This window comes from Anopheles funestus, chromosome 3RL (assembly GCF_943734845.2).
Source record: "Anopheles funestus chromosome 3RL, idAnoFuneDA-416_04, whole genome shotgun sequence".
NCBI classification, from domain to species: Eukaryota; Metazoa; Arthropoda; class Insecta; order Diptera; family Culicidae; genus Anopheles; species Anopheles funestus.
The window spans coordinates 74,702,681-74,723,490 of record NC_064599.1 but is presented as its reverse complement, the minus strand read 5'-3'; the positions used below and the strand labels follow the sequence as shown (position 1 = coordinate 74,723,490).

At 39.2% G+C, this 20,810-nt stretch overlaps 1 protein-coding gene across 12 annotated transcripts in view; it reads right to left on the bottom strand.

The window, feature by feature from the left end:
• LOC125766977 (sodium-dependent neutral amino acid transporter B(0)AT3) overlaps positions 1 to 18,505 on the bottom strand; it is a 28,376-nt gene extending 9,871 nt beyond the window's left edge. For 5 of the 12 annotated variants that reach the window (XR_007418709.1, XR_007418710.1, XR_007418711.1 and 2 more), the window contains exons 1-4: positions 18,292 to 18,502; positions 12,208 to 12,396; positions 9,171 to 9,586; positions 65 to 297 (exon numbers count right to left, since the gene is read on the bottom strand). Coding sequence is in view for 9 of the 12 variants with exons in the window: in XM_049433138.1 (XP_049289095.1) it covers positions 65 to 297; positions 9,171 to 9,459 (522 nt within the window). In the remaining 3 variants the exon portion in view is untranslated. The other 7 variants (XM_049433130.1, XM_049433136.1, XM_049433131.1 and 4 more) reach the window with 7 other exon arrangements.
• Positions 18,506 to 20,810: the final 2,305 nt, after the last annotated feature.

Genomic DNA, 20,810 nt, shown 5'->3' with positions numbered 1-20,810 from the left:
CAAAATATTGCACAGTAAGCACAACTTCGGCGTGTGACACTAAGCAGTAATTCAAGCCACTTACCCGAAAGCTGTTGAAAAAGTAGTAGAAGCACCAGGTAATGATGACATTATAATAAATCGCCACAAACAACGTAACGATGCAGGAGCTGATGCCGATACCACCGAGCCACGGATGGATTGTGTTCCACACGCCAAGTGCACCGAGTCGCATCCGCTGTCCCATGCCGAGTTCGATCAGAAATAGAGGAATACCCTCAAGAATCAGCATAATCATAAAGGGTATAAGAAAAGCACCTGTAAAGAGGACGGAAAAGACAACAGAACATTATACATGCGTTTGTGTGCCCACACTATCTAAGCAGCGGACGAGCACGTTTTCTGTACGGACCAAACGAAGAGGTTTGATGTGTTGATAATGGGTGTGCGGTGCTGTATCTTTTTTGCACTCGATAAAGTTGTCGATGTGATAAGAAATTGAGTTTTCTTGTACGAACGAGTGTATTTCCCGGGAGTGCTTTTATCGTCGGATCTTGCTTTGATTGCGTTTACCGCATGTTTGTAACGTGTGCTACATTTCTATGAAGGTAGCAAGTACCAATCTTCGTAATGGAGCTCATTGAAGTGTTAAGTTTGATTGTTTTGCATGCTAGAAGCAAATATAACATTTGAAATACTTTAGCTAGAGGTGCAGGAATTCGAAATGTCTTAACTAATGGGGCAGAATTCTTAGTTTAAGAATTTGGGTTTTGAACTTATTCTATTTCTTTTCTATTCGCTATTCGAATAGTACTGACGATAACTCAGGAGTCTACAATACTTCAGGCGTGAGTTCACATCTCAAGTAAATCTAGCACCTCATCAATTCAAATAATACATTCCTTCTTCTTAGGCTAGAAATGCAGTCCAAACAGGTATTACAATATTTAAATAAGATCTACAAGATATTACTCCCCAATACTTCGAGAACCAGATGTCTCATTCGTAGAATAGAGGACTGAAGAGGACTCTGAGCTGGGCAAATCAACCTTTAATCAGAACTCCCCCATATCCTAGAATTTGGAAGATTGGGGAGTTGCTGATAGTCTAGTAGTTCTCATTGACTTGTATTATGAATCTTGCCACATGGTGTTGACATAAATATCATTGATGTACATATCTGTACACAACATGTATGGTCCCAGAACTGGCATGGACTCTGTCTGAAAGCAGACAAAAAACTCTCCCCAAAAAATATTTCCAATATTGTGCAGTGAATCAGACTCGTCAAGCTACGATCGGTCATGTCAGTAAAGTGGTACCGGACAAATAATTTGTAATCTAAAGCATTATTAAAACTCGGAATGGGTAACAAAGTTCTAAAAACAGATTTAAAAAGTTCCTTTTTTCTTAAATCTTCATTGCGACGGTCAGGTTTAATATCTTTATGCAACTATTTTATAATTACTAGACATGTATTTCTGATTAAAGCTTTTAATGAAATTTTCAAAATGTTTCAATAAGAGCAGATTTTATATGGTCTCTTTTTCATGATCAATACATTAATTTGTTGCAGCGTCTATCATTCAAGGAAGAAATAAGCAGGATTTAGGAGGCATAAAAAGCCTGTTAACAGCACATTCAATAAACCCTCGTTTCCATACTGCTAATTAGAATCCTTGTGCTTTTGGCCCGTAGCTTCTGATGGAGATAATTGGGAAATGTGGGCTAGTTTCTTACCAGACCAAAAAGGAAAGTTCCCGTTCGGTACGGCAAACGAAGCATCGATTCGTAACGCTACGTTCCTTCGACCGTAACGAACGCCACGGTTGTCGATCTTTCGTGTGCCGATGGTTCGTGCTGGATTAGCCTAGCTTTAGGCGCACTAATCATTTCCAACCGATGGTGCCACGTGCCCGGGCAATGTTTGGCTGTCTGGTTCGCACCATGCCACGAATATTCACCGGTACGAACGGTGTGATACGAACCGCGCTGAAGCGAATGAATCGATCGTTCGACAGAGTCGGAGGTTATTATACCAGCAGTTAGCTGGAGATTATGCCGAAGGGATGGCATGACAGCAGGTTATTTATTCCTGGGCCGAAAGCGAATCAGGTTGATGTTGCAAGGTCAAACCTGGGAAAACAATTTTCCTCTCATATTTATAAATAGTTGCCGATGCCGCGGCAAAGTTGCATTGTGGTATTTTTCCACCCTTTCCTCTGCCACTATTCTCCTCCTCCGCGTTGGTAGCGGAAAGCGCGAAGGTTTTGTGCATGTGCACTCTTGTGTCTGGTGTAACATATCAAACTGCCACTACTGCTAGTAGTGGTTGGAGGATCTAAGGCGTCTACTAGTCGTGAATCGGGAGTGCTTTGGTGGAAAGGTTCAACAATAGAGTTGCATTAGTACGCATTCAGTGGCGGCATTGCTTTATATTTGTTATGATTATAATTTCCTCGGCACTCGTTGTTTACTGATTGTAGCATGCGCGCGCTATGCGAGAATGCAAAATGTGAAGGAATGTTAGTGCAAGCAATACGATTTTTCTTGATATTTTTTTAACAAACAAAGCTAATAAAAATGGAAAAGGTTATACATTATATTTTTAATGCACATGCACATGGTGTGATAAGTTAAAGTAGTACTTAGAGTACAAGATCAAATAAATATATTTGTTGTACATTTTCACGAGATCAACGAGATCAATATTTGTGATATTTTGCACAACATTTTGCATTAAAACTTTATCTTAAAAATGCTATTTTATTTTTAGAAAAACACGTGCCATCATCAGAACTACTCTTTAATCATTTGCCATAATTACTAATCGCTAAAAACTTGTTTAAACGATGCAGTTTTCCAGTGCAGTCGAGTGCACTCACAGCGAAAACAGCTGTTTACCATCAGTGCTTCATTAAAGTGGTATTCGTCTTGGCAGCAGGGAGCGAAGATGTAGGAGGAAACCATTTATAATTACTAAATGACTCATTTGACCATAAAAGCCCACTAGAGATACTTAAATGAATCATCTTCTTCAGATGCATGCAGGAATTGCATACACGTGTGATGCAGATTTTAAACTGCTTAAAGTTGTGTTTTTTTTGTCGGTCCAGAAATGCTAAATGTGGTACAAAAAAAGTGGTACAAAATTCTATGCAATTGCATTCATAATATCTAAGAGTCCACTTTTTTCCCAGTTCACTAGCAGATACTTTTGCAAATGTTCTCTAAACTATAGTATGTCCCATCAGTGGAAGCCGGACAAATGGTATCATTAAAAATGGCTGTCAACTTGCTCTACTTAATGAAGTGCTTATAGAGTGACACACTTGCACAAGCTGCCCCGGTAGATCATGGAAGCGCATTGTAAATCACTGTTCCATCCGTACGGCCGGAACGTGCTCATGCTGATGGAAATTATTGTAACTTACGGATGTGTTCGTTGGCATAGACGTGGGATTGGGAGTGCAAATGACAGTGTATTAGAAATGTGCCGTAGGTAGTACCATTGTTCGTCAGTCAATTTACGTGCAAAAGATCACGGGAAGCGTTGTAGGATGGTATGGCTATTGTAAAAAATCTGACATTCATTCAGTGCTTGTGCTGAGAGGGAAACTATTTTTACCGGTTTCAATGAATGCATGCTTGGGGTTTATGTGATTGACATCCAATTATAATGCGTTGGATGGAAGTTTTAAGCTTATGGGTATTATGTGTAGTATTGCAGCAGCATAATTGATTATTTCATGTTATATCTATCAAGGGAAATGGTTTTTTTTAACTTGCGATGTGTAATGGTTGGGAGTTTTCTGTACAAAAGGACCGGCTATCAAATCCCATCCGGACCAAATACGGACGCAGGAATAATCCTACCTACCCTACTACTGGTAAATAAAGTCAAACAAGGAAAACCAGTAATAGCAGGAGGCCAAGATCTCTTGAGGTTGTAGTTCCACAAAAGAAGATGAAAAGTATTTGTTGCTTTTACCCCGTCATAATCAAAAGCTTTCTGAGTTTGTGAAATAATAAATCTGGTAGTGCACAAGCCAAATATTAGACCAGACTGTGTTCAACACCTGACTGAATCTTATCACTTAGCTATGGGTTTATGGGTAATTCAAATCAAAAGTGGGATACTAGTTTTTGCGTAAAAAAATCAAGCAATGCGAGTAAATGAGTTGAGAAAAAATAGAATAAGAATCGAAGAATAAAAGTAAGAATAAATAAACTCCTCTCAATTTGGAGAATTCATCTGGAACATCTGTGGAAAATACAAAATCCTTCTCTTTTTTTTTAAATTTATATTTCGCTAATTGAATAGAAGAACGAATTGCTAAAATTTGAAACCATATTAACACCAGAATTAGTGGACCATTCCGAATGACACTTGATTTACGTTGGAACGCTCCATTTAATAGTTTATTTTTATTTGAAAAACTGCGGTAGGTTATTTTCTGGTAGTTATACAATTCTACCTATTCTATTGTTGGGGCGGTCCGGTGGTGTATCTGATAAACGACGCCGGTTCTACACGACAGGACAGGGAATCAATTCCTCAAGATTTTCCATAAATTTTATTAAAAAAGTATGTTTTACTATACGAAACATACTCCATGAAAAGTAGCAGCTCCTGAATGTCTAAAAATACTTAAAATTTAACAAAAAATATATTTTCTTTAACTTTTAATACTCTGTTTTTGAGATTAAGTTTTGCATTTTTGATAACATAAAATATGTCTTAAAGATTCTTTTAGACCCCTTAAATGTAAAACAAACTGTTAAGTACTCAAATAACCCATGTTTTTTTATCATTTGTATCAGCTTAAGGTTCATTTTAAAAGATTATTCTAAATAGGCGCCCCATTTCGTTATGCCCTTGTGACTTAAAACATTTCTTAACGTGCCGCATCGAAAAACTATAGACGCTCATACAAAATATATCATCAATTACCGAAATATGTCGTCCAAAAATAAAACATCGACTGACAGTACGGACGGCCTAGTAGCTGCGTCATTGGTTCGCGTTTGCCATTTTCCATTTAATATTTCATGCTCTAGTTTAATGGTAGCGGCAACCGATTTTCTATGGCATCGTTGCCCGCTCCCTAATGTTCCGTGTTGTTGTGTAAGCGTCACGGGCACGAGTCGCTACTTTATTGCGATCAAGTGCATCGTCATTTTCCCGCTTTTCCACCTGGTTCTGGTCGGTACCTTCCATCATCTACTCGCGGCGAACTTAGTGTTTTCATATCATATCTATCGAGTGTTGGTAGTACTAATAGTAGTAGTGGTAGCAGCCCCTGGGGCACCCTATGTTTCATAATATGATTTCCTCGTGTGACCGTCACGGCCGCTATGCAAGTAGTGGGAAATGGGTGTCCGCAAACCTGGCACCTGCCAATCACTATGGCGCTGTGTAAATGTGGCTACATTCTCGCCACTGTAGGTCAGCAGTGTCTAGGGCGTCGTGACACGCAATCCTTTCGTTACAACGGTGGAAGAGGATATGTTTTTTTTTGCAACAGTTCCCACATACATCCTGCTGCCAGACGATTTCCCTTTTTGAGGCAAACAATTTTCCCTGACTGGATTGGTTTACTCCAGAAAAATAACGTTTATTCAAAACACCTGTATACCTCTTGCTTCGATTTTGCTGCTCCCGCACGGGTTTGATGGCAGCAATGTACACACTTAGTTCATGATGCAATTTCAATCGATCGATAAGCCGGACTTTACACTTTCTCGCTCGATTGATCGATTGTAACGCTCGCGGCATCGATGTACGCGACGTATTTATAGTGGTACACAGCAACCGTAGCAAAACTTGACCGGCACAAATGCGGTGGCATGCCTTCGACCAACGCTAGTTTGGCGCCATACGAGCGATTTTCATTGGCATTCGTCGGGGACACGCATTTAGCAGGTGAAGGTGGTAACGAAGGTCTGTGTCATAGGTGAGAGAAATAGTACTTCGGTTGGGCGATACATAGGTGGATTTATTTTCCATTCGGTTGAGTCAACTTTACGGAGGTGCGCAGTGCAAAAAAACAACGAAAAAATCTGGTCAACAGGTACAAGTGGGTTAATGTTTCATTTTTCAGGCATGAGACACAGCATGATCCATGCGTTATTTTTAACGGCAATGTGATTACCACTGACAAGCGTTACCGCTTTTAAACGTCAACTAAAGAGTGATGCATTTGTTTACTTCTGTGAGGGCGGCAAAAAGGCGAAAGTTCGACACAAGAAAAGGAGATTCTTTTTTGGGTTCTTTCCGCAACTAAGTGAGTAATGCATCAACCTCATAATGTATCGTCGTTTCGTGTCCCTAGTCTTGATAAGTTTGTACTTGATCAGCGACAAACAATTACGTACATCGAACGCGAGCGACTGATACATACCTTCAATTAATGCAAAACCACTTCCTCACTGCCACATGCTGCGGTCAGCCAGCCCGATAGTTGTTACTGCCAATTCAGTTCGTTGGCAGTGTGTAATTGTAGTTTCAGCCGGCCGAACCATGGGAGAGCGAGCGAAAATTGCGCAAAGGAGTGCCAACGTTCGTTTAATGACGCAAAATCTGTGCAATTTGTATTGTCCGTTCGATCAATGAAATGTGTGGCTCGAATGTCACTGGCGAGCTTTCCTAGCCACAGTTGCAACGCTTCGGCCATTTTTGCTTTTGCTGTTTTTTGCTGTCGTGAACTTGTGTACCGAGCTCAAGGGCGGAAGGCGCCTTCTAATGGTTTTAGTGGTATGTACCGTGTAATAGAAAGAAAAACACAACACAGATCGAAGTGCGATGACTGATGAATGAAATTAAAATGCCGGTCGATAGCATCGCACGAGACAAGATCAAGGTTGATCGTTTTAACCGCTTGACGAGTTGTAATGGAGGCGCCTAGTTTTTTAGAATGGTTGAAAATTGTTATCAATCACACAAACTAGCGCTAACTGGATTTAAATTCATTTAGTTCGTTCGCTAAATGAACTGATTAGGTTCATTAAATGTTTACAACACTAGTACTAATTCAAGAAATAGAAAATGTCTTAACACTAGAAATACTGGACCAGTCATTTTGGCAGGAAAGCTTCATTTTCATCATATTATTTTTGTAGGTTAAACAATTCTAAATTTTATTATACATTAATGATACTGATCTTCTCTATAGTATGAACTCCAGAAAACTGTAAAATATAATGCAGCTTTTTAATTGTTTATTGTTAAAGCAACAAGCAATAAACAAAAAACGCTTAAAACGCTTGGTAGCTCTAGTGTTTACACTTTAAAAAATTCTAGTAAAATTGTGTATGTAAATACGGATTATTTCAGAATGATTTTCAATTTTTCACATACCTATTCATGTAATTTCAGTAAAAAAAACATAGGACAGGACTTTTGACAATTTTGCCGAAATAATGTTTTGTAATATTAATATCGATATAAATTAATATCTTCTTCTTTATCTTCTTATTCTTCTTCCTTAAATATTTTTCTTTTTCATTTTCTTCTAATCATAACGAACTCCTATGTCAAGAATTATTGTTATCACGGGAACTGTAACTCCGTGGCACACCATGGCACTTTACATTAACTTAACTGACGAATTTAATGATAAATAAAAAAAGATATCTTAACCATAGACGGTCTAGGGCCAGTCATTTCAACTGGAACGCTTCATTTTCATAATATGTTCTAGGGGTTAAAACGTATACAAATCTATTCTGTGATAAGTTTCCAAATAAAAAAATATTAAAATATAATACAACTCTATGAACTTGTTTTTAAAGTAACCAGCAATTAAAAAATCACTTTAAACGCTTGGTAGTTCTAGTGTTAACGCGATAATTAAATTATTTTTTCTTATAACATTGAAAAGTTTTAACTAAGGAAAGATTTTATTGTTTTGTGTACTATCAATCCAAACATTTTCAAGAATTCTAAACTATTTTAACTTCACTACACCAATTTTAGGCCAATATTGAAGATATTAAAACACTTATTTCAATGTGAAGATTATTGAAATAGATCGAAGTTTTGGTTCCAAAGTTTGAATTTGGTGATGTGGATCGATAAAACATTGGATTAAATATGTCTTTGGGAAGCAGTGAATTGTTGAAATATTTTTTTTGATCAATTAAATCACGTCTACAACCCAAACTTTATGAGTATACAATATGGATTAACTGAAATTAACTAATAATTTTAAGAATAATAGAATAGTACATAGCTCTTTGTACTTTGTACACAACAGAATGGTAAGCTAATTCCTGTTAGCTCACATTTTAAATCTGACGCAAAAAGCAAAACTATCTGAGTCAAAATTCCAAAGAATCGAAAAAAAACTTTTAGATATTGTTCCACATTTCACAAAGCAAGTCGGGAAGTAGGCATGCTTCTTTTACGCGCCATCAATTGCCTTTGACCTAGACTGGGTCGTGTGACGACTCTTCTAGGTTTTCTATTAACGTTTGCAATGCCCTGCTGTCAGAATCAATCGAAGTGCGAATCGAAACCAACCAATGGGTGTTGATTGGAACAAATTTCCGTAATTGATACGAAGTGCAGTGTGTGTACGCAAACAGTTGCAGTGATCGGGCGATACAATCAAGCTGTGGTGTGGCTGGCAGGGTTCGATAATAAATAAGAGTTCCACGCTCAGGCAGAGCGAACGAGAAGCCGAATGGAAGTGGTGCGGAGTGTTGCAACATTATTCTACAGGAGCTATTTGATTAAATTAACAAAAACAACGGTTGAAGGAACTTTAGAGTCATTTAATTAACAAAAATATTGAATTCGATCACAATATTTCTGCCCTTCTCTACAAGATTATGGTTTAAATACCATTTGAATGTTTCCTACAATCCCTGTTATATTCACAGAATAATGCCTAGCTTAATCAATTACTGCTGAACCATTTTCGATGGTAGGCAAGTGCAAGTGAAATAAAATGCTTGCCAAGTTCAGGTAGCTTAATATAATCTTAGCAAATACGGCCCCTTTCGGAATCCATTGCACCATCTACGGAGCAGTGAAATTGATTTTAATTCAATAATTTATCACCCCGACCGGGTGGTACATCTGTTCGTGAACGATTTTTGGCACCAGCACACCATATTATGGCTACGGAAAATATCGATCGACGCCAGCTTCGTACAAGTTTTAACAGCAAAACACACACACTTACCTCCTCCGTTCTGCTGGCAGAGATACGGAAACCGCCAGATGTTGCCAAGCCCAACCGAGTAGCCGATAATACTGAGGAAAAACTGCATCTTGCCGGACCAGGCCGCCCGGTCCGGGTCACCATCGGGCAGGGCTCCGGCACCGTCGCGCGATCCGATCGAGCTACGGTCCGGCGGTGACAGCATGATCGTGACACCGTGCGTCCCATCGCCCCGTGCACGTGTGTTGAGCGGGGCCATCTCGTGCCCGTTGTTCCGCGGACCCGGCACCCCATCCACCTTAGTCGTCATCGTCACTGGGCGGGTCGTCAGTGGGTAACCGTTGTCTTGGCTGCGGATCCGTTGTGCACCACTTTACGATGTCACGCTTCGAGTGCCGATCCAATGTCACGGTTTTGCCGATGGGAGTTTCGTCGAACTGGAAGTACATAGTTTGGGGTGGAAGTTGTGGCGGTTAGCAACGAAGATGGAGTAACGTCACATTTAATTAGCACGCAACAAAACAACACAAAAAAAGTATTTTTCCCCCCCGATCATTGTGTAAGATGGGAACGGCCCTTTGGGAATATGCATCTCACGAGAGCTCATTTTGTGGCGGGTGACAACGGTTATGGTTCACTACGCTGGAAGCGATATGGACCCGGGCCCTGGCATGAGTTGTTTATGTGTAGAACTGTGTTTATGTACTGGGTTTGTTCAGGCAATGTAATATAAATGATGCCTCTAGGCGTATTCTAATAATGTAGATGAAATTTCCAAGTACGTATTAGTGTACGTCCGATATGCAATTCGATACAGCACGTGTGCACAGTGAGAGAGTTTTTGTTTAGCTTGAAAGAAAAATAAATGTTGGTCGATCTTTGGCATTCTTCACCAATAAAAAAAGATTTTAAATTTATTGGTATGTTTGGAAATCATTGGAGGGTAACATAAGATTTAAATATCTTTCAAATCTCTTTAACGTCAAACTAACTTTAAGTAAATGTGGATAAAAGTTATCATCAGTATACTTATAGAACTTATAGAACTGATAAGTAAATATAATTATACAATCATAAGAATGTTTCCAATAATAAGAATTTTAATGTTAATGACGATAAGATTAGGCTAAGTGTACCAATATTGGTTGATGCAGATGAAAATACCTTCTCTAACCGAACAAAATGGAGGCACTTCGCCATTCCGTGGGAAAAATTCAACAGGCAGTAAAATTATTTTCAATTTCCTAAGATTTCATAATCCTTATCTTGTTTTCACACGGCCTAAATGGCTAAATCATCATTAAAACCTCATGGAGTCTTTGCGAATAAGCGTAAATATAGTTGATTTACTCAATTGCAGAGCAATTTACACGTAACTTTACCGTTTCACGTTAATATTTACCAACGTCATTAATAACTGGTGTATGTGTAATGATAAGTTTTCGTTGAAAAAAAAACGAAAATCAATATAAATCCCATTTAAATACCTCTTGCATAAAAATTTCTGCCCCATCATCACTATAGGTACGATATACCACCAATATAATAGAACATTTACGAAAAAAAATTTTTTCATGAACTTTCTAGGACTAATGTTGGATATAGTTATTTTTATAGAAAATATTGTATTTTCTTCTGATATTTCTTTTTGGCAATATTATTTTAAAAATTCCTTTTTTTAATTTTTTGGATACTTTTTTCATCAATCGGTATAAATAATAAACCGAAATAAGTATCATGAACATTGTTAAAGGAAATTAAAATATTTTCAAGGACACCATTAACTTAAAAAAAAATACTTCACGTAGTGTAAATTAATTTAAATTTTGATAATCGAATGTAACAATAAATAATTAGTTAACAGTATTGGTTCATATAATTTAAAATTATGCTAATTGATGATCTCTGCACGGTACTCTTCTGAATTTGTTCTATAAAAAATCTCATGTAAATATGCCTCGCACTGTATTGCTAATGGTAATTTGTATAAAAAACATAGAAAACAATTACATTGAACCGCATAAACGAAATGAGTTGATATTCAATTTATCTACACGAATTATCATATCATTTTATGCTGACATTTGAATCTAATTTGGGAATTGATAAGCATAAGAGCCACCCTAATCGTTGTGCGACATTTTCACCAAACACGTTGATGGCAGAAAACCGCTTGGATCGTGTAAAAGCTATGCCGTGTCTCGATATTCATATCATTATCACTTAATCACTTTTCGCCAAAGGGAAAACGATGAATGCAGACAAGAACGATATGGTGCAGGACACAAGGAGACCATTAGTATCGTCAGCCGGATCAAGAGATCCAAAGTGTTAGACGATTGTTAGCAAAAATGCAAAGGTATACATACATACAGCCGTGTATCGAAAGAGTGTCAGATACAGTTTTTTTTATTTAGTGTCATAATTCTGAATTTTCGTTCACAAGCATCACAAAACTTCGCACGGTTGTTACTGTGCCGTGTTCCAGACACTCGAAAACCCCATTCCATTTCGTACTCAAGTAGATGTTTTATCGCATCACAGCGTATCATGATGCGCCAAGAATGTCGGTAACGAACAGTTAATACAGGACAGGATATACTGTACGTGTCCATCCTTTCGAACGAAACGTGTGCGAAGGGAAATAAAATAAATAAAAGAGAAATAATCACCCCAAAAAGTGTACCGTGCCGAGTTGGTCGGTTGTTCCGAAATCGTGCCCGGTATCGGCAAAACATATAGCAGGATGTTGTCGTTCGTGATCGTCTGACATGGCGATTGGTACTGCAATTACTACCTCCGCGAAATTGAAGGTTTGTGACCATTTCTCGTTGATAACAAGAAAATAATGACACATTGCACTGCCTTTTCTTCGTGTGCAGTGAAATAAGTATATTTGTAGTAACGTACTGAAGAAATTGTTATTAAAATATAATAAGGCATGTTCCATATATTTTAGTAATTATACTTTTAGATAAAAACAATATACAAAAATTAAAAAACCTACACTTATATTAAATTAAAAATCAAAATTCCAACTACTAAGAGATAAAATTACCTGTGCTACGTAGACTTCAAGGTAGAAACTTGTTGAAAGAGACGCACTGCTGTTTGATCAATAATGTTTAATATTTTCCCGTTGAAACCACTTAATATTCGCCAACAACTCGATTATTCTCGATGAGAATTTAGTGAGCTTCAAGCGATATCGTGAAACTTTTGATTACACTTAGAGTACACCATTTAGCTGTGGAAGTTATCGCAGCAAAAAAGTACAACTTTAGATTAATATCAACTTTTCCATTTTTTTGATGGGTGTCTCCTTCGGGTATAACTCTCCACACACAGACACACAAAAAAATGGTCATACGGCCATAACTTCACTTTTATCACTTTTCCCAAAATGGTAACGTAATCCAGCTGATGCAAAGGAACGCGCGATTCGTCCTTGACATCGGACCAGTTTGTGCCACTGAATTTAACCACCTTACCCGCAAAACCAGCCAGGTGTGCGCAATGCAGCAGGATACCTCACATAATACACGTAACCAGGTTCTTCACTCGTTTACGTGTATGCAGAACTGAGCCCGGTGACGGTCTGTATAATTTGATTCGGCGGAAGTTTTCGGAAGCCTGACTATACGAGAGAAGGATGTACTAAAGAGACGTTGGATCAATGCGCAACTGGATGGTGAAGCTATTGGCCGGCAGCATCGGTTCTGTATTGTGTGGTGCTTCGAAAAAATGGAACAACATTTGCAAATGGAGCGAAAACCAAATGGCACCGCGGGAAGCTTTCGTGCCCAGCGGGAAGTCGGCACCCGACGTTGGAAAGGAAATGGAAAACTTGCCATTGTTTGGCCAAACGGGCGATGATTTATCCGTAAAGCTAATGGTAAGTGGTGGAGTGAGTGAAGGAAGAGGTGAAGTCGTTGGCCCAGCCTGACCTCGTCGACTGTTATGTTGGCGGAGGTTTTTGGCATAAGGGCGAAAGCTTTTACATTCCTATGTGTGACCCCGCCGGAACTTCTACTCTTTGTGTTTATTTTTTTGTTGTGGCTCCCATTTTGAGGCATACGTTAGGTTTTTGGAGAATCGTTGAAACCATAATCTCACTTCCGAAAGCGAAATGATGTGGGTGGACACATCCGCTTTTGCGTGTGTTTCCAATTCCCGAAAGGGTTTTGTGACCAGGACCCGGGTAATAGACGACCTTTTTGAACTTTTGGGCAGGCCGGATGTAGACAACGCCCAATGCCCTTTAGAGCAAGTGATAGTTTGCCCATTAATTGGTACGGAATGTTTCAGTGGGACACACATGCAAACATTTTGATTAGTCATGTAAAGCACATGTACTTGAGCTATTTCTTTTATCTTATGGGAGATGGAACTGGCATTTCAGTTTGCTTAGGAACGTATCATTACATTACCTTAACAAGGATAATTAAGTTTTAAAAGTAAACTAATGCTTCCATACGTATGTTTAATATTCGCATTCGCATCGACTACATATACTAAAGTAATATGATAACTTACGTATGATTTAGATCTGATAAAGATCTGATTAAAAGAACAATTTTTACCTAAAATCCTTACAAATGGTATCATGCCCAGATGAGATTTGTTCCACTGCTTCCGGTGTACATGACCGTACGCTTAGGCACACGGCTATAAGACCGCCGTCAAAAGCGCGATGCTTAATGTCATACTTATCTCAACAGGTAAGCAGGTGAGTACCATTTTAAAATGTAAAATATATGTGTAATATTGAAAACATTTGTGTTTAAAATGCATGAGCTAATGGTTGTGATTAAATAAATTTATTAAATCTCTTTTTTTAATATTGTGGAATAAACCAATTGTACAAACATATAAATGAAAAACAAGTGTTTTAAATTTCATTTTGTAGATAAGATAATTAAAAAAAAAATGAATTCATTCTTCTATTGATTGACCATTTGCTTGACTTTGGTAGATCGGCATTAAATTGAGAAAAAATCTTCATTCATCTATTTATGAAAGAACTTCATGAAACGTTCTCTATGAAAAGAAGATTTATGAAAAGACGTAAATCACTTGAAAATAGGTTGTAATTTGCTAATTTTAGTAATTCATAATTGCACATAAATAAAAATACATTTTACGTTTGTTTTATATAACCTTTAAAAGTTTATTTTTCCCCTGGTGCCAGTTATTCGTACGCATAGCTTCACACGTACGTGACTCCATTTCCATTTCCTTCTAACCAACCTCAACATCTCACCAGAAGCAACACGTTGTTCCAAACGTTTCGTGCAGGCAGAGAGAAAGGGACAACAGACGAAAAAGGGGTCTTCGGAGGAAAAGAAGAAAACAAAAAGAACCCCTTACAGGATATGGTTTGAGTGCTTGGAAAAGAAGACCAGAGGGCGCAACCAAAAGGAAGGATATCCGTTGTTAGGTCGTAAAATGCTGTGTGCGTGTGTATATGTGTGGTTTACTTTGGATCGCGAATGGAATGTGCGAATGGAACGGAAAGCAAAAACTCACATTCCATCGTACGTTGTCGCTCGAGGGCATTATTTTACGCCGCTGCTTCTGTCGTAACGAGAGAGAGCTTCAAAAAGGATATCTCTAGCGAGGCAGGAACTAAGTCGTTGTTATAAGAGTACATGGAAATAAAATGTATGCAAAAAAACAAGTTGTGCAGACAGTTTTGCCCCTTTCACAAATAGTGCTGAACGTGCAGCGTAACTATGGAGACACGTGGTCGTCTACCACAGACGAGTGAACAAATAACACCAAGTGGAGAATCTTTACAAAACGGTTAACCTTTGTTTCCTTAGTTAATGCTTTCCTTTTCATTGTTGTTCTCTAGATAAAAAAAGTACCAATGAAGGTCTAAAAGCAAAGGGGAAGAACACACTCAACGACTGGACTAAGCTAAAACCTGCTTTGCCAAGAAGAATTCAATCGTAAACTGGGCTAGACTTTTGAAAGACGGACATGAGAGATACGTAAAAATTGTGTTATTTTTAGGTCTTTGGCGTTTCCGCAAATATTGACTCTTTTTGGATGATTGCCAACAGACACGAATGTAATGGAAAAATAGAAGAAAAAAATCCAGCATTTGCACTACTGTTCTTAGCGTGTCTGTTTCATTTTTGGCCAACTTCCAGATCGTCAAACTAATCCATGAATGTGCCACAGGGCTGGAGCAGAAACTCACTGCAGATCATCACATCACACAAGGTCCCTCTCCCTGCTCCATTGGGTGTTGGGAATTATTTTTATGCGAGCAAAGCACCAAACAACCCGAACAGGTGACACAGTTCACCGGACACAAAATCCCATCCAAGATTATGGTATTTGAATGTTTTACGCACTTGAACTCGGACCGTTTCGCGTTTTCTTTCAGTGTCCTTCCGGAGATCACGATCACATACTTATTGACGTCAAACACGTACACCAGAACTCGCTTTTTTTTCTACAAATCTACGCTTCAATAAAACACGTCACATAAACCTCAGGGGGAGAGAGAAAAGATCATCGCTTAACATTTGCTTAATGAGGAATGTTTGGCTTTCCTTTTTTTCCTTTCGTTTTTCGCCGACTACTTTTGCACAACATTTTTACACAACGCACACACACACACATGCAAATCTGTAGGTTATATAATGTAATGCGACGTCCTTGTACGGTGTAGTGAAATGTTGGATTGAAACTCATTCTACATAGGTTGCGTTTTTCTTTTCTTTTGGCAAAGAACACCAAAAAAAATTCCCCCCCCGGAAGATAAACAAACGAACGCCGTCAGGTTAGTACACAAAACTTTCATCACATGAGATTACTTTCTGCAGTGCATCCATCACTTCTTGCTGGTGCTTTTTCCCCGTCCACATAACGTTTTTTTTACTGGAACGGTCAAAATGGTCCCGGGTTTACCGCGATGTCTGGCACAACGCAAGTAACAGCGAATGCTGGATGAAAAATCAATAGTGAAACGTCTTCTTCTACACCGTCTATCCACGACCGTGCACGGGAGGGGAACGAACGGTATTCTGCCACAAACGGTTTACCCATGAAACTGGATGGCGGTGGGATAACCGTCACACTTGAAGCAACACTGGCAACTAGACGAAGCTGCAAACTGCAAACACCTGCCTGGCGTCTCCATCGGTCCTAACGACAGCGATCTGACAAACGAACCATACCAATGGTTACTGCGACCGTGAGGTATTCATGGTGGCGTTGAGATAAATTTTCCCACCCCATACTTCGGATGAATACGAGAGAGAGAGAGAGAAAAGAGCGAAAGCGTGAAAAATGAACTTCGAAGTAAAAGGTTCTCAACTCTGTGGGGTTTGCCTCGACTGCTGGGGATGCTGTACTGTGTAGGTGGATGTGGAGGACTTGTGGTCTAGGTCCAGGATGTAGACAATGGGCCAGAGGATAGCATGTCCCCCAACCGGGCAACAATGGCCTTGGGTCCACCGAAAGGGTCCGCCGATTAAATAGGACCTGAGAAGATGGCACACGTGTAGCAGCTGAGCGTGAGTTAATGATCAAAAATATTAATAGGTCAGGAGTTGATGACAGTGGGACGGGGCTAAACATCGATTTCAAGGTTTTACCAGACGATGCAAATCGTTACCGTGATTATGAAACGATTAACAAAAGTTTCTTAACTTCTTGACGGGTCGTTTGACATTAAGGTTAGTTTAAGCTAAGAATAAGCTTAAGCGGTTTTAAACGTTTTTAGTAATTTTTTGTAACAAATTTTCTATGTGCAAAGTACAAATTTCCCTTTTTATTTTAATTTGAATCTATCAACAATCATATTAGTGATTTTTGCACACCGTGTGTATGTCTCACGGTGCCCTTTTCATCATCGATCAACGAATGATAGGAACGAAATTGTTCATCAAACACCGTCGTGTATCATTGTTTACACGCCACACGATTGATAAACAATGATTTAACTGCAAAAAATCCTTCACTCCGGGCACGTTCATAAATTCGCAAACGTAATCGTTATGCAGAATTGGCCACGGCAGTGCTGAAACCACCCCTTAATGGATGGGTTTGTATTCCGCATTTGAAAGGGAGCAGCTTTGTGAATACCTAATGATAGCCGGCAGGGCAAGGAGCACGGGACCGTGTGGAAGGATGAATTTTTCCATCCCTTACCTACATGGAGAACGGCCACCCAGCGGCATGTGGATGACACCAACACAGCGATACACTGGACGAAGGGCGTGCGCGTTTGCACACCAATACAAACATACAGCCGGACGCGCGAGCACACGCGTAATACCGGAGCATACAAGTAGAAACGAGATGACAGAAACCGTTTCACCGGAAACCGTTAAGTATCCTTCATCTTGTTCTGCGTGAAACCGCGTGTTTGTGTCGAGTTAAACGAAGAAAAAAGCACGCCTGCTACGATCACCAAACAAACGTTGCAGCCTAAGCGAGCGAAAGGCCGGAAAAATCGAACATTTTCCCAACGGTGTGTGATGCAATTATGATGTACCGCACGGTTATTTGTCCGCCGTCCATCGTGCGCAGTTCCGACGGGGTCGTTAAAAATAGTTTCCGACCAGCGGATTGACCACGACGCTGTGGAACGTACTTTGGGTACTATTGATGTATACTGCAACCAGGGGAAAAAACAACGACTATGCAGAAAAGTAGTTGCCGATTGTTCAGACAGGACGAACCGTTTGCTTTGAGGTTAGAGCTCAGATTAGGGAGTCAAATTTTGTGGTTATGTAACACGACTTGGAAAAACTCCCTTATTTTTCGTGAAGGCCATTCGTGTGCTGTGTGATGATTTATGGCACAACAACGCTCTCCCCCCATGCAGGGTTCCACTAATTGAGTGTGTCTGGATATGTGGAACACAAAAAAAATCGTTGCACAGATTCGGTCGATAACTATATTCCAAACGAATCGAATTTTCTTTCATCCTACACCAACACCAGCATGGAATCTGAAGAGGGGTGTGTGGGGAGATGTGCTGTAAAATCTCCATCCACCTACACACTTTCAACCATAACGCGTACACCTTCCCGTATATATACACACACACACATACACATGCACAAACACGCGCACTTAATGGTATCGATTGAAAAGAAAAAAAGCGGAAAACCCGTACCGAGAAAATCCGTGTTCTCCGTTCGGTTGGTCGCAGATTTAGTAGCAAGTCGCTGTAGCGTTAAAGCGAACGTTATGCACGGCACAACCGTACCGATCTGATTCGCGAAATGAACTGAACAAACAACACACCGGTACGGATCCAGAGCGAAAAACCCTTTGAACGAAGCAGGGCCCTTCGGGGTTCTCAGGGGGTTTGTATCGTCGTTGCCATTGATACGTACTACGGGGGATAGTTTCGTGTTAGGCAGGGTTCGTCGGTATGCTTGTGGGTAATGTGTTTTTTTATTTTTATTGCGTAAAGTTACTAATTCAGTCTATTTTTAGAAGGAATATTTATTGACTGTTTTAGTAAAAAAAAAATACTTACATTTTAAATCAGTAATACAAATTTAAAAATTAAAAACGAATAATTCTTGCATAAAAAACTAATTGGATGCGAACTATGGTTACTTCGATGTTACCATGAAGGTCTATTCAGCCCGAAATGTAACTCTATCGTCAACCCCTGCAGCAAGTTCCATGTGGCCATTCTGTGCGGTACCGGAAGCAAGCATGCGCCAACAGTAAAACATCGGGGAACAAAACCCGATCGTGTGCCGATGTACCGTAGTGGTCACTCAGTACGAAAAGAGCTTACAATCTAAAAAAGCGTTTCAACTCATTTCAAGCCCCAAACGTAGATACTCCCTCGTGTTGGGAAAACACGAACTAGAAAAGAAAAGCGAGAGAGTAAGCAAGAGAGAGAGAGAGAGAGAGCGAGTGAAAAGAGAACGCTGTTGGAGCAAAATGGATCGAATCTAGTTGAAGGGGTAGTTTTTGCTGCTGCTGCTGCTATGCGAATGTGTGCGTTCAATGCTGAAACGTTCGGCGCTGTGTACGAATGAAAGCCTACAAGGACACGGGATTTGTAGCGGAAACAGGATTCTGTTTTTTTTGTGCGCTGTACCACGAAGGAACTACACCAGCGCGAAATTTGTTGAGCCTAGAAAGGTAATGAAATCGTTTCGGTAGGATTAAGCACGGACGAGAAAATTTGCAGCCATAAAGCATAATTAGGAATTTCGGAGTTGTTTCTTCAAATAAAGAAAAGCTTAGTCACTTATTTTAAAAAATAATTCTCTTCAAATAATTTTTTTATTCTCTTTATGACTAATACAGAAAAAATTCCGCTTGATTTGAAAACAAATCAATTATAGTAATTTAATTACTTTAGAGCGTAAATACAGAAATTTAAGTTTTCTTAAAGTTGTTAAGCTCGCTGTTGTAGTTTTACTCTGCTCGCTGTACTTAACAAAAAAACACATCAAAAACTAATGAATGGACAAGAAATCCGTGCAGTGTCATGGATGACGTCATGACGCAGCTGGTATGCGGGGAGTGTGCCCCATGGAAAAGGACAACAGTACGCCAGTGCATAAACAACGATTTACATAATCACCCACTCCGGCACTCCGGCAAAAAAGGGAAAACTGCGGCATACATTTGCGTCCCGTAAGTTCCCTTGAAAGGTGTATAAGGGAAATAGGTTAGGTTCATGATTGGTAACAGTACCGGATGTTGAGGAGAAATCGAAAGTAGTTGAAATGCTTTTGTACGCCCGGGTTAGATGATTAGTCCATTGGTTTATTTGCTCCCATAATGAGCCACAAAAGTGCGGCAAACAGAAACAATAGCCGGGTGTAGTAAAATAAAAATAGGCAAAGCTGAAAACCCCACTGGGAAAGTGTGCACTTAAGATGCTAGTAAAAGGTGATTATATATAAGCAGTTGAAGGAATATATTTAAAAAACGGATCACTGCTGTTACGAGGTGCAATGGAGAGCTCGTGGTAGAAAAGATGTTTCACGATTTAAATAGACTGTGGTTGGCGATATATAATCGAAGTTACATTGGGATAGTTATAACATATTGGACAACATTTATGTTGCCACGCAAATATTACGCTCTTACCCGTGGTAAAGATGAACGTTTAGAGTCGGGATTTGTTACAATACTATTAAAGTTCTCTCTATCTATCTCTCTTCTCTTTCTTTTGTTTCTCTATTTCAAATAATTACTTTTTAATACTTACTTTTATAGTAACTACGTTGTCAGTTATATTCACAATTGTAATGAAAAAACAGAAACATCCGCAAGGGTTCAGATGAGATTCGAACCTCCATCATACGGTATATTAGTCGCGTTGCTAAGGCACAGGACTATTCGGCCGTATATTTTATCTTTGTTTGAAAGTGAAATATAAGTACAAGTGTTCTCATTGCAAATTTGAATTAGAACAAAAGGCGTTTTATGTTTGTATTATTAGGGAATAATTATATCAATTTTTAAGAATGATAAGAACTAAATCATAACAAAAATAATTAAAATCATCGCGAATTATCATCATCATCATCATTCCGATTATATACAGCATCTCGCAACTTACGTAACTTGTTTTCTTTCTAAACAAAATCTTTAGAACGCAATACATTCGCAACCGCCCCGGTCCTTGGCTTTGTTTTTGTCCTTTTGGCCTGG